Genomic DNA, 14,369 nt, shown 5'->3' with positions numbered 1-14,369 from the left:
AGGTGGACGTTCTCGGGCGGGGTCTAGCTAAAGGGTTCCTCGCCTTCTTTCCCGACAGAAGTACCGAGACAATCCAGGTGACAGTAAGGGTGGCCTTAGATTTAAGGCACACAACTTTCCAGAAAGCCCCAAAGGGCTTGCTCCACTGCCATGTCCAGCCTCGTTTCATTCAGCAAACCCTGCAGGTGGCCCAATAGCGTACATAGGTTTCAAAATGGATGAAAATAACTGGAGTAACCAGGTAGCTCTCTACCAGCGGGTCCCAGACAAAGGTTTGTCAAGGAACAAAGTGGGGCTTCTGGTGAGGGGATGAGACAGACTCGGAATTTAGGAAAAATTTAGGAAAGTTTCCTGGAGGAGGCTGTGATCTTCGAAGAATGCAGAGTTAAGGACGGAAACCTAAGGCAGAGGTGAAGGGTCTTTAACAAAGGCTTCGACTGGAACCTGTGAAGAAAACCTGAGACTGTGTGTTCTGGAGAGAAAAAAAAAAGGAACTCTGCTGGAAGTATAATTCCGTTGTTAGAAGGCTGCGTGAAGCCCTGGGCTTGGTCCCCAATTATCACATGAACCTCAGTGGTAGCTAGCAGAGAGAGACAGAGAGAGAGAGAGAGAGAGAGAGAGAGAGAGAGAGAGAGAGAGAGACAGAGAGAGACAGAGAGAGAGAGACAGAGACAGACAGAGAGACAGAGACAGAGAGAGAGAGAGAGAGAGAGAGAGAGAGAGAGAGAGAGAGAGAGAGAGAGAGCGCAAAGGTGCCCCAGTTTTAATGATTTCCATTTCGGACCCTCCAAATGTCAGCCTTTCTTACCTTGGGACCACAGGGAGGAGGAGAGAGCACCAAGTTCCAGGAATCTTGGGTAACTTAAGCAAGTTTCAGTTTATATTCCAGGCACATTTGCACGGGCATTACAACTACTCCAGAACACTACCATCCACCTCCTTTAATAACCCAGAACTGCGGAGTGTTTGGCCAAGGTCACACTCAGCCTGGAACCCACACTCAAAACCCACCCACTCAGCCACGCCAACCAGTTCTTCCCTTTCCCCCCACCTCTGCCCGCTAAACCAAACTCTGCTCCTTTTACTAAAGATTATTTTAGCTTTATTCAGTAGTTCGCTCATCTCCCACTCCACTCCATCGCTGCTCACATTCAGCCTCCTGAGAGGCTGCGTGACCACCCCACCCCTTTCCGCAGTCTGCGCCTGGCCTTTGTGGTCCGGCCTGCTCAGGGTGCAGATGGGGAAACTGAGATCTAGGGAAAGGGTGTATTCACGGACGAGGCGAGCTCTCCGGGAGCCGTCTCCTGTGCCGTGATGCTCACACCTCGGACTCGCGAGGTGGAGCGCGCGCTCGCTGGCAGCCATACAACCACTGGATGACGCGCGCGTTGCGTTCCACCACTGACACCGGGGGGCGTCCGTCCCGTTCGGACCCCGCCGCCTCCGACCCCCCGCCGCAGCCTCCAGCACAGTCCGGGTTGCCCGCGTCCCCGTCGCTGGATGTCCAATCGCTGGTGTCCCCGGAGCCGGGAGGCGGCGACGTTGCGACCTGCGGACTGTGCTCGGCGCCCCAGCTCTGTGGAGAGAAGCGCTCGGCGCCCAGCACCTCCACTAGCGCGCGCTCCAGACCGCAGTAGTTGAAGAAGCGCTCCTTCTCCGACAGAGGCAGCGAGCACGTGGGACACAGCGCTCTCTTCCCTGTCGCCTCCGGACCATCCGGGGATCCAGCCCAGCCTGCGGGAGCCGCAGGTCTCTCTGTAGGTCCCGGGCTGCTCGGGACAGCATCCCTGGGGGCGCCCAGGAAGAGGCGTCGTACTAGCCCCTGGCCCTTGGCGTTCTCTTTGTTCACCGAAGCCTTGCAATCCCGCTTCTGGCGGTAGAAGATGAGGGAGTCAGGCCTTGGCTGTCGTCTGCCGCTACCTCGACGGGCAGGCCCAGGCGTCCTGGGCGATGCAGAGATACCCAGCTCATTGCAAAGGTGTGGCGTCAGCGGTCCTGGCCCCCCTCGCAGGGCTGGCTCCTGACGACGTACTATCACTTGCTGAGTCTTGACGTACTTGGCTTTGTCAGCCTCCAGTCTCTCTACGGCGCTGGGGGTTCGTCCCCTCGATGGAGTGGAGGGAGAGGCCAGCAGCATCTTAGCGGAGTTGGGCAGGTCAGTGCTCCATACACTCTGAGATGCACAATTAGCTGAGGAGCAGAGAACAATTCTCTGGAGTTCCTGTGGCCTGCAGGGAGAGAGGCACTGTCTGGAAGAGGGCAGGCTGTCCCTGCCCTTCTCCTGCAGGCATTCCTGGGTAGAGGATCAGTCAGTCACCCCTCCCACATCAACCGGTGTCTTGCTCAGGGAGCAGACGCCACCCTTCCCCAATCCTTAAGAGGCATTGGCTAATTCTTGGGGGGGGGGCATTTATGCCCCTTTGAGAATGCTCCGACCTGGCCACTGGACCATGCGCATGGGACAAGCAAGCAGGACACTTGGAAAGGAAAATCAGGCGGGCCCTAGCTCAGTTCCCGAAATCGGCTTTAACCGGAAAAAATACCTCTTCCCAACAGAGCAACTTCAAGCCCAATACAAGGAGGTTCTGCAGCCACAGGCTGGCTGCAGCCGACCCACCCTTCCCGCCCCCAAGCACCGAGGTCAGGGACATAACCATAGGGTAGGAGTCCCTAGGAACTGCTGCCAGCTTCCTCGCCCAGGTCCAGCAGGGTTATTCAGGAAGGAGAGGGAGGTGGTCCCCAAACGGTACCAGTCTGCTACTGCCAGCCACTGTATGCCCCATGCCAAGGGGAGTCCAGAAAAATCTAACCGGTAGACACCATCTCGTCCAACCCCTGCACTTTGATTTCAGAAGCCAGGACAATGGCCAGGAGAGGAATGGGTTTGTAGAGGTCCTTTAGAGAGCTAGGGTGCCCCCTGGGACCCAGATTTCTTGCCTTATTTGGCAGCTCTAGCTGGAACCCGGGTTGTCTGTCAGATCGTCCCTCCAGCCGCTGTAAAATCCAGCAGGAACCCCTAGTCTCACAAAGCAGTTCACCACACTGATTCTGCCTAATAACCTGCAAACTCAGAGATCTGCCCTCTGGGTCCCTGCCCCCTTCCCATCCAGAGACCTCCGACCCTTCTCTACCTCCCTAGTGCTCCAGGAAGAGGGCAAGAGGGACAGTAAATCAACAGCTGACAGTTTTCTTGTCAGCTAACAGAATGGGCCACCCACATGGCCCAACACACCCTCCCCTGTCCTTTACTTCCCTGTTCCCGTACAGCTGAAAGAGACTTATTGGTTCTGGGGACTGAAGGGACCTCCTCGGATCTCCAGGCAAAAAGGAACGGACTGGGCAAGGATGTGTGAAGAAGGCAGTAGAGCACAGACCCTGGTCCCTCCACCCCAGCCTATCCCTGTTACACTTCCAGTCTGTGGCAAATCTGCCCAGAGTCTGAGTGACTGAAACCCAGGCAGCAATGACAGCCTGTGCCCAGCTCTCTTTCCTCAGGGACTATAACGGGGTCAGATTCCAAGATCCCACAAGGGCACTGAGCTGCTCTGACCTCATAGATGGCCTCTATCCCCTCCTTCTCTCTTTAGCCTTGAGCAAGGAGGCTATAAAAAGTCCCTAAACACAAGGACCAAAATAGTCCACTGTCCCCTGCCTCGTCCCTGGTTTCTAGGCTGGCTTTGATGTTTGACCACAGACGGCCCATGCTAGACTGGTAGCCAGTCTTGTCTCTCTGTTCCTTTGCCTACCCTAATCCAGCCCTTGAGGTAGAAATTGCAACCCTGTCCATTCAGAGGCTTCGACATTTGTGCTTCTGGGTCCAGTAGCTTAGCACTAGCCTCCTTGCTATCAGCCCACAAGTGCTCTCCCGTCCTCATGCCCTCTGGGCCCACATCCTCACCTGCCTTCCACTCCAGATGCACTCACCTCTGGGTGGAGACGCTGAGTTGCGGGGGTCCCTCGGTATGCCCAGACTGAAGAGGGAGAGGGGACAGCAGGGACTAGGGAGTAACTTTGGTGGCAGCCAAACCTTACTCTCCACAGGAAAAGCGAAGAGCCTCCACCCCCTAGGTTAACCCTTCCGGACCCAGAGCTCAGACTCAATTAACTCCTTCCTGGCCAGTCGTGGTGTTGTGAGCCTGTGAGCCATGTCCAGCAACTTTACAGATATTAGATAAGCTCCATCAGGTTCCGTGGCTGCCACGGGGGCACCGGAGGCACCGTAAACCTGGGCTGAAGTACCGTGGTCCCAAACAAGACCTTCTGCTCCCCAGGCTCCCTCTGAAGTCTTGATGCTCTAATGTAGAATGGAGGGCAGAATAGGGTGCTATGCCATTTGCTTTTTCCCCTCTGGCAGGTAGAGGCCTGTTTTAATCCTGGTACTGGCGTGTGGCAAGCCTGCTCTTCCTAGAGGTGAGCCCGGGGCATCTGCCTCCTAAAGGTGGGTACAGTGGTGCTGCAGGTGTGTGGAGAGCCTGTCTCAGCAAGACTCAGCATGAGGATCGAGCAAGAATTGTGTGGTCCAGCCATGATGATGGTGAAGGGAGCTAACTGGGAAGGGTGTGAAGAAGGCCGCCTTCCAGCCCTGAGTCTCCATCCTTTGGCCTCCCACCTGGGGATCCCTAGTGGTCCAGCAGAGACACTATTCATCTCAAGGGGAAGCCCTAGCCATAAAGGAGCCACACCCTTCTCAGTAGGCAAACTCCTTAGCACTAGAGTTCAAAGGCCAAGGCTTGGCTCTGTCTTTGCTTCTCTCCCAGTTGTGCCCACCCCCTACCAGCCCAACCACTTAGCATAAACCCCCTCCCTCCCTGCTTTAATGTTAGCAAGGCACATTTCCTTCTCGGTTCTTGATCACCCTTGAGCCCCCTCCCATGGAACCTAGATGGGGTTCAGCAGGAATAGCAATGCCACTTCATGGGGAAGGAAATGAGTAAAGTTGGAGGGACACATGCAAACCCCCCCAAATCCTCTCTTTCCACCGCCCTCACTGTCTCTCTGGCAAGATCGAGGGTCCTTCAGAGAACCCAAGGCTCATCACCTGTCAGATACCATTACCATACCTAGGCCTGCGATGGGGGTGGGAAGACTCTGGGACACGCATATCTTGGTGGTAAACGGAGCTAGCTAGGAAGAGAGGGATGGAAGAGGCTCCTCTGGCTTCCTACCTGGGGAGCCTGCTAGAAGAAGCCTGGAAAAGCCCTTACCACGGGAGTACTACACTCTCAACAGGTGAACCCTTCATCACCCAGAGTTCAAAGGTCAGTTCATGGACCTGGTCCCCCACACCCCTGGCCCCCTGTGGGACCCTGGATTCCTGTCCACTGTTATGAAGGGGGGCAAGGGGTATTTATTTCGTCGATAACAACAGAATTGTGTTGTTACTGCATTTGACAAAATGCTTTCCAGCACGCTGTGGCCACTCATCTCGAGGACAGTCTTTGGGACTAGGTTTCATCACTTTTCCCACGGAGAGCTCAAGAGACTGAGGCTCAAGCTGGTGAAATGACTTATCCAAATTCACACCATGAGGAATAATAGCTGTTTGCTTTGTTTTACGACAGGGTTTCAAGCAGCCCAGGCTAACCTCAAAAGATCCTCCCATCCCCTACTCCTAGAATGCTCGAATCACAGGCACGAGCAACCAGGCCTGATTTTGTGCAGTCCAATGCTGGGGGTGGAACCCAGGCACTGTGTAGGCTAAACAAGCCCTCCGCTGACGGAGCTACACTTTCACCGCAACAGATGACTTTTATTGAGAAAGTTATATGTGCTAAGGGCCATTCTTGCTACTTTACACCCTGAGTCATAGATTTAATCCAGTGAAATGGTCCCTTCTAGTTTTGTTGATGTAGGTGGGGTACAGGCCAGTGCTCTGTGGCCTGGGCATGAAAGGGTTAAGAAGGGGGGGAGGCGGGGTGGGGGCCCAGCTGGGATGCTGTCAATGGCAGGAAACCTGGCCTGCCAGGGAGAGGATGGGGCCTAGTGTCTCACTGAGGCCACCCCCATCCCTTTGCTCTTAAAGGAGCATCCGGGTTAGGTGGAGGGACTGGCGGGGGGGGGGGGGGGGCTCCCTTCACAGCTGTGTTCTGGGGATCAAGGGCAGATGCTAGACTACAGTAAGAAGGGGAACCCAGGGGGTAACACGGGGGTCATCCTGAAAGGAGCCTGGCTCCCCTTTGGTACTCAGAGAGCAGAGATGGGGGGGCTTAGTCATTGGGGAATGCCATAGCTATGTTCTTGGGGGGGGGGTCTTCAGTTAGGAGAGGTGAGGGTCTGAGAGTCTTGCTCTCAGGGGCTCCCAGTCAGAAGTGCCAGTGCCCCATGCCAGTAGACAAGGCCCCGGGACAGACCCAGGAGCACACAGCCTGAGCAGGAGCACATAGGGGAGGGTAAGTGGGGTGGACCCTAGGTGAGGGATCCTGAAAGACCTAGAAAGAAGAAAAGAAGGATGGGAGGTCATATATTTTCCTGTCCTCAGAGGATGGGGGCCCACAGCCCTCTGTCCAGCTGCCCTCAGTTCTCAGGGCACTCAGCAGGGCCAGAGCCTCTCTCTAGTCATGGGTCCCCAGGGAGATCTTTAAAGTGGCTCCTTCCGGCCCACTAGCCAAGACCCGGGGAAGGGGAGGCCAAGTCTGAGGGCTGTTTCCTTCCTCTAGCCGACCTCAGACCTCATTCCCGGAACACCTGAGCTGGGAATGGGCCTGACTCAGAAGTGGCTCCTTTCAGGAGAGGGTTGCCAGGCAGACTGGGAATAATTCTGGTCAGTGTCGGGAATAGTGAGACAGGGCCCCAGAAGCCTTCAGATCTGGCTTCGGACCTCAAGCCTGCATCGTCACCAGTGAGGTTCTAGTTCCGCTTCTCCCCAGCCAGCCACAGGCCTCAGGCCCATGGCCATCCACACGTTAGCCCTCTCTTGATTCCAGTCATGACTCTCCACTCTTTATCTACATGTCAAATGTAGATGGCAACCCGGGAATGGTGGTTGGATCTGACCTCTCCTTGGGCTTTCCACCAGCTGCCCCCAGACTCTGACCTGTGGCCTAAGCCTTTTCTCCCTGCCCCCCACTCCGTCTCATTCTCAGCTGCTAGCCACAGATCACTGGGGACACTTTCCCTGTGCTCTGAGGTCAGCAGAAGGAGGTCACATACTCTTAAGAGACTCATCAGGAGGGTGGCAGCAGAGGTGGGGCAAGGAGACCACAGAAAGAGATTGACCAGCTCTGCCCCAAGGAGAAATGAACAAAGCAGATGACAGGGGGTGGGGCAGGGGCGATTTGTTCTGCCTGGATGGGGTGGGGAGCTTCAAAGAGGGGATTTGAGCAGATCCTGGAGGGGATCATTGTTTGGGCTGGGGGTGAAAGAGAGCTGAGAACCTCAGGTCAGAGGACAGCAGGAGCTGGGGTCTCAGGGAGGGCAAGAGGCTTAGAGAGAAGTGGGGTACCCAGAATGCGGTGCTGAGTGGGGGCCGGTTTGCACCCAGGCGGGGACGCTGACCTGGAAGGAGGCCCCTGATGCACTGGTGGCCTCCCCCAGTTCCTGAGAGCAGGGCCAAAACTCCTCTCTAATTTGTGGCTTTCCATTTGGGGAAAGAATCTTAGCCACAACAATAGCCTGGCCCTGGCGGCTGCCCCTCAGAGGGTGTGGCTCCGAGCAGAGCCTGGCCCCCAGCACCACGGGACATGACCCACAGCAGGGGTAGCATGGAGAGAGATGCCATGGAACATTTGTTCTTCTGAGAGCCTACACAGCTAGGGAGCAGTGTGTATAAGAAAGATCAGATAAGGTATGTGTTGTCTTAGTGCCGGTCACCTAGTCAGAGCAGCAAAACCAGCTACAGTCGATGAATGTGTCTGGTGTTGGGTACTGTGCAGAGCGTTCTTTGTTTTTTGTTTTTGTTTTTTTTATGCTTAGTGCCTCCCTTACTTTCTACGTAAAGTAGGAATTACTATTATTACCCTAACCTTCTTTGTGTCTGTTCCTCGTCCTGTCCCCATACCCTGTACCCCCATCCCTCTGCCCACCCTCCCTGTGTCCAACTGTCCCTGTCCGTTGGTGTCTGTGCCCCACTTATGCCCCGTCCCCCGTCCTCATCCCTCCCCATATTAGTTTTAATACCTCATTGCTACGACAAAAGTATCTTACAGAATCGACTTAAGGAAAAAGGTTTGTTTTTGTCCCCATGGCAGGAAAGGCCTGGTAGCGAGGAGGAAGCAGCTGATGACATTACACCTGCAGGCAGGAAGCAGAGAGAGAGATGAAAGTGTCTGCTCAGGGCCCCCTTTCTCCTCTTTATTCAGTCCAGGACCCCAACCTGTGAAATACTGCTACCCACAGTTAAAGAGAGTCTTCCCACCTCATTAACTTAGTAGAGACAACCCCTCATTGGTGCGCCCAGGGGCTGGTCTCCGAGGTGACTCTGGATCCTGTCAAGTGGACAGTATTAACAGCAGTGTGTTGTTTGTTTATAGATCTATGTGTGTCTGCGGCACTGCCTGCCTCTAGGACTCTCGGGGAGAGGATGGAGTTCAGAAGCAGCCTTTCTCTTCTGAGCGTCTTTATCACTTCGCCAGCCAGATGCCTCCTCTCTCCTGAGTGGTACTTAGATGCAGCAGTGTTTTTAAAGGACGTTGAGTGACAGGAGACTATGAAGCTGCATTTGTTTCTGGAGCTGTCCAGGCCACAGTGTTGATGGTGGTTTTTTTCTTTAACTTTGAGATAGGGCCTCACTATGTCATCTGGCTGGCCTGGAACTTGCCATGTAGACTAGGCTGACCTCAAACACAAAAGATCCTCCTGCTTCTGCCTCTCAAGTGCCAAGATTAAAGGACTTTGGCACTGTGCCTGACCTATTTTGAGACAGGGTCTGAAGTATCCCAGATTGGCCTTGAACACTCTACACAGCCAAGGATGACTTTGAACTTCTGATTCTACCTCCTGAGTGCTGCTGAGACTACAGACATGTGCCACCATCCCCAGTTTTATGGAATGCTGGAGATCAAAACAAGGGCCTCCTGCTGGAAGGCCCCTGTACCCCGGTATCGGGTCTTTCCCAATCAGGTCAGGTCAGGGCAAATTAATAAATCCAGGTTTAATCTGAGCAAAGCATTCCTGTGTGGTCCCAGCTCTGGCTGTGCTGATACTCGATTTGTAGACCAGGCTGACTTTGAACTCACAGGGATCCACCTGCCTCTGCCTCCCAAGTGCTGGGATTAAAGGCGTGTGCCACCACTGCCACCACCACCATTCAGCTAGAGAGCGGAATCTTGACACCCCATTTTATCAGGCATCTTTGACTGGTTATAAGTAGGAATAAGACTGCTGGTACACAGCAAGGGTGAGAGGATTGTGTGGGAGTCCCAGGTGCTTTCTGGAGCCCTGTGCTGATAGTTCGTAATTGCAGACTCTGGCACCAGAAGATGCTCAGCTCTATGAGAGCAACGACGGTCTGCATTGTGCCACCCTCGGAGCCACGGAGGCTTGAAGAACGGGTGAGAAGAGAGATGAGAGGGACTGTCACACTAAATGGAGGAAGAGGGACAGAGATGGTTGCTGCGGAGATTACTGAGCTGTGGGCTGTGGCGTGTTCGCCCACAATCCTCCTTTTGATCCCCTCAGGAAGAGCCACAGAGACCCAAAGAGCGTCTCTCTCGGTGCAGAGGGCAGTGTGTAAGCAGCACCAGATCTCAAGGCAGGACTTGGTGTCCACAGACAGTGCTCTTAGTAGTGTCACCTTCTGAGTCCACCTCAGCTGCTGCTAAGGTCACTTGCGGCCCAGAACAGCCTGTATTTATGACAGAAGACAGTGGAGTACAAAGGTCAAATCACTTGACCATCTCGTCCTGCCCTCAAAGAGCCCGGGGTTGTGGCTCATTGGTAAAGCACTTGTTCAGGATGGGCGAGGCACTGGGTTCAGTCTCTAGCACCCCAACAAACAAACAAAACAAAACAAACAAACAAACAAAAAAGAGCTGGAGATGAATCTCTGCTGTCAACAAGCTAGATGTAAACCATGCTGTTCCCTTCGGGGGTTTACAACAGCCAGAGAGGCTGTCCCTGTCGTCCCTATCGCCCATCAGGAGACAGCAAAACCCCCTCCCCCAGCTCTTGATTAACCATACCTGATAAATTGCCACAGTGATAATATTGCTTCCAAAGTCATCCCAGCATACCTTGCGAAATCCACAGGCACATTCTTGTACTGGAGTGGGACAGACACTTTAGAGAGCGGTTTGTGCCTGTCCACCAGGGGGCAGGCTGCATCAGGTAGGAAGCTTTCCTTAGCCCTCTCTTCTGTGTCCCTGTACTTCTGGGCCTGCCCACACGGCTGCCCACACAGACACCCTTGCAACCTGGAAGGGCCTGACCGGCTCTCCCCGCTGACACAGGTGCTCTGTAATGGTCGTTGGCCAGCGACAGCAGCCATGCCTGCATTTGTGCCCCTCCCGTGAGGTTAGGAAATGACTTTACAGACGTATTCTCATCTGGTTAGCAAAACAATTCGGGAAAAAATCATTATTCTTACGGCCACTCCTCAGAGGATTGAGTGGCTGGGCTGAAGTCACACAGTAAAGCTGTTGCTGCTGCTGGCACTGGTGACATTGATTAAGCTCCTGCGCTGTTGGTGACAGGACTTTTCCTGGGGAGATGTAGCATACATGCCTACTCATCCAGATGGGGAGCCCAAGACAGACCAAAGTACAGACATCACCAGAGTCCAGCCTGGTAAACCAGTGTTTATGGGGGTCACTTGCAGGAATGTGGGTGAGGGGTTCCAGGAGCAGAAATGACTCACAGACAAGCTGTCACCAAAGCCAACCCCAGCACGGGTAGCAACTCATAAAAGTTAGGGATCTGGGAGACACTACACAGCCTCCAGGCAGTTCAACAGGCTGAAGGGTGTCCTTTTCAGGGGCCTGGGTTGGTCTAAGCCTTTTCTAAAAAGACAGCTCGGCTGGTTTCTGCTTCTTCCAGGCTGCTGGTGGGGTCTCAGAATCTTTCCAGCTTGGCTCATACTGCCTTGTTTACTCTGGGAGGGAGGGACCTAGAGAATCTGGTCAGTTTCAGGGACTTCCGGAAGCTGTTTTGAGTTAAGGAGCTTTCTGGTAGGATGGAATGTTTTAGTCCCTGAGAAAACTGCTTGGTGTATTGCCAAGGTTGATACTGAGGTGTTGGGACCAATTGAGTCCTGGCCTTCAGCTGCTCTTCCCTGTCTAGAGCCTTCTAATTGAAGTTACTAAAAGCTGTGCTTTACCTAGAGGATCAGAGGATGGGATTTTCACCTGTTGGCCATTGACGGCTGTGTATTTAAGCCTCCATGGTGCTATTAAAGAGGGGCTTTTGTACCAGTGATTGGAGGTCCTGTGTCAGTCTGTTGCTGTGTGTGTTTCCTCAACCTCCAGCCCCTTGCCCGAAGCTTGCGAACTGGGTTCTAGCGCATAGAGCGCATACGGGGGTCCGCAGTGTGCGGCACTGAGGGACCATGATCAGGCAGAGTAACACACCCCTAAATTCCAGCACTTGACAGAAGAAGCATAAGGATGGTGAGATCGTGGTCAGCCTGGATTCTACAGCAAAACACTGGGGTGGCAAGGAGACTTTTGAAATTCTACAGTAATTGGGACAGTGCATTACTGAATTTACTTGGGGTAGAAAGAATACTGAAATGTAATAGGGATTATTAATTGCTCTGTTCAATGCGTCTATATTCTTTTTTTGTTTGTTTGGTTGGTTTTTTTGAGACAGGATTTCTTTGTGTAGTCCTAGCTGTCCTAGAACTCACTCTGTAGACCAGGCTGGCTTTGAACTCACAGAGATCCACTTGCCTCTGCCCCCTGATTAAAGGGGTGTGCGACCACTGCTCAGCAAAGCTTTGGGTTTTTTGTTTGCTTGTTTTTGCTTGTTTGTTTTTGTTTTGGGTTTCTCTGTGCAACAACCCTGGCAATCTGGAAATTCACTCTGTAGCCCAGGTTGGTCTCAAACTCACAGAGATCTGCCTGCCTCTGCCTCCTGAATGCTGGGATTAAAGGTGTGTGCCTCTACCGCCTGGCAAGCATTTCTTTAAGTAAAATAAATTTTTGACAGTAAGTCACAAAGCGCCTTGCACACAGTAGGACTTATTGTTTCCAGAGACCATTTTCCTTTTGCTATTTCCATACAACAGCACTGGGCTTTGCTTGTCTCAGAGTGGAGACAAAGGCTTTGCTTGAGTCTGGTAGCAGGGACAGGTGTTTCATTGCAAGAGAATTAAGATCAGTCAGTGAGTCTAACAGCAAGGCTTCTGACAGGATCAGATGTGCTTGCACAGAGTGTGAAGACAGAATGTCCCCATGGGCCAGAACTGGACCCGGTGGACCTGGCCAGTAAGTATCTTTGTATCCCCATGGAAGATGCTTTCTTCGTCCAACCTCAATCCAAAGAAGACAAGAGATCTTTCTCCAAGTGTCATGGATAATTCTGGAGAAGAGTAGAGACATCTACAGCCTAAAATGTGATTTTTTTTTTTTTTTTTTTGGTTTTTCGAGAAAGGGTTTCTCTGTGGTTTTGGAGTCTGTCCTGGAACTAGCTCTTGTAGACCAGGCTCGCCTCGAACTCACAGAGATCTGCCTGCCTCTGCCTTCCGAGTGCTGGGATTAAAGGTGTGCGCCACCACTGCCCAGCTTTAAAATGTGATTTATGGAAGCTGGAGAGATGGCTCAGTGCTTACGAGCGCTGACTGCTCTTCTAGAGGACCTGGGTTCAATTCCCAGCACCCACATGGCAACTCATAACTGTCTGTAACTTCAGTTCCAGGGGACCCAACGCCCTCACACAGATATTCATGCAGGCAAAACACCAACACACATAAAATAAAAGTAAATTTAAAAAATATGATTTATGGGGGCTGGAGAGTGCTCAGAGGTTAAGAGCACTGGCTGTTCTTCCAGAGGTCCTGAGTTCAATTCCCAGCAACCACATGGTGGCTCACAACCATCCATGAGATCTGGTGCCCTCATCTGGCATGCAGGCAGACATGCAGACAGAACATTGTATACATAATAAATAATTTTTTTAAAAAAATATGATTTATGCTGTCTCTAATCCTTGCTGCTTGAGAAGGTTTATTCTTCCTCCCTCCTTTTCCTTCTCCTCATCCTCCTAGACAGTCTTACTAATAGATGTGTGCCACCATGCTCAGCTGAGTTTTCCCAAACCTTACTATCTTAGAACAAATTTACAACAATCCACACACGAGCCTGTCATTTTGTTTTTCTGTTTCCCATTCTGGGGCTTGAATCCAGGGCCCAGGACTGGGCAAGAGCTTTATCATTGAGTTACATTCCCCAGTTCTTATTTCTACACCCTCCTGTTTTTTTTTCTCCCTCCCTCTCTCCCTCCCTCCCTCCCTTGAGACAGAGTCTTTTAAAGACTAGGGCTGGCCGTGAACTTGTTATATAGCTAAGCCAACCTTAAACTCCTGCCTCCCAGTGCTGGAATTACAGGTGTGTACCACCATACCACACCCAATTTTCACCCAGCTTGCTCACCCTTTTCTTGTTCTCTGCTGAGGATTGAACCCTAGGCCCTTAAGCAAGGTATTGTGGTCTGAGAGAAAACGGCCCCAAAAGACCCACAGAGAGTGGCACTGTTAGGAGGTGTGGCCTTGTTGGACGAAGTACATCACTAGGGCTGGGCTTTGAGGTTTCAGAAGCTCACACCAGGCCCTGTGTCTCACTGTCTTCCTGCTGCATTCAGATCTGGATGTAGAACTCTCAACTATGTCTCCAGCACAGCCTCTGCCTGTGTGCCACCATACTTCCCGCCATGACAATAACGGACTAAATCGCTGAACTGTAAACAAGCCCTGATTAAATGTTTCCCTTTATAAGAGTTTCTGTGAGCAGGGCAGTGGTAGTGCATGCTTTTAATTCCAGCACTTGGAAGGCAGAAGCAGGCGGATCTCTGAGTTTGAGGCTAGCCCAGTCTACAGAGCTAGTTCCAGGACAGCCAGGGCTGCACAGAGAAGCCCAGTCTCCAAGATCCTCATGGGCATTCACCGTTGCACCTGTTTTATTCAGTGTTGGGGATCAAACCCGAGTTTTAATGTATGCTAGCAAGAACTCTACCAACTGAGCCACAGCCCCAGACTCTCCCGTTTTTCTTTTCAGTTATGACTGTGTCTTCCTTGGCTGAGGGCAGGGCCTATGTGGCCTTCCTTTGTAACTACCAGAAGTAATTTTCCATGAATGGGCAGAACCTCTGAATTTCGCAGCAGGAGTTATACCCAGTTCTTGGACGACGATTAATTATTACAAAGACCCTTTGAACTCTTTGGATCCCATGTAGTTAAAGGAAATCCTTAGGCCAGGAAGTTTCTCTGCTAAGGCCTGGGC

General features: G+C 52.5%; 1 protein-coding gene across 1 annotated transcript; it reads right to left on the bottom strand.

The window, feature by feature from the left end:
• Positions 1-1,267: 1,267 nt before the first annotated feature.
• Positions 1,268-3,994, bottom strand: Fam110d (family with sequence similarity 110 member D). Its single transcript, XM_038335346.1, has 2 exons — positions 3,899-3,994; positions 1,268-2,228 (listed from the first exon to the last, which is right to left on the bottom strand). Exon 2 carries the CDS (start codon positions 2,135-2,137, stop codon positions 1,319-1,321), a length of 819 nt encoding a protein of 272 aa, XP_038191274.1. The 5' UTR covers positions 2,138-2,228; positions 3,899-3,994; the 3' UTR covers positions 1,268-1,318.
• Between the last annotated feature and the right edge of the window lie 10,375 nt (positions 3,995-14,369).

The sequence above is a fragment of the Arvicola amphibius genome, chromosome 6, assembly GCF_903992535.2.
Source record: "Arvicola amphibius chromosome 6, mArvAmp1.2, whole genome shotgun sequence".
Classification (NCBI taxonomy): domain Eukaryota; kingdom Metazoa; phylum Chordata; class Mammalia; order Rodentia; family Cricetidae; genus Arvicola; species Arvicola amphibius.
This window is presented reverse-complemented; position numbering and strand designations above follow the sequence as displayed.

Excerpts from the sequence above, each read along its gene's own strand:
- Fam110d (XM_038335346.1), bottom strand. The coding sequence starts at position 2,137 with ATGCTGCTGGCCTCTCCCTCCACTCCATCGAGGGGACGAACCCCCAGC.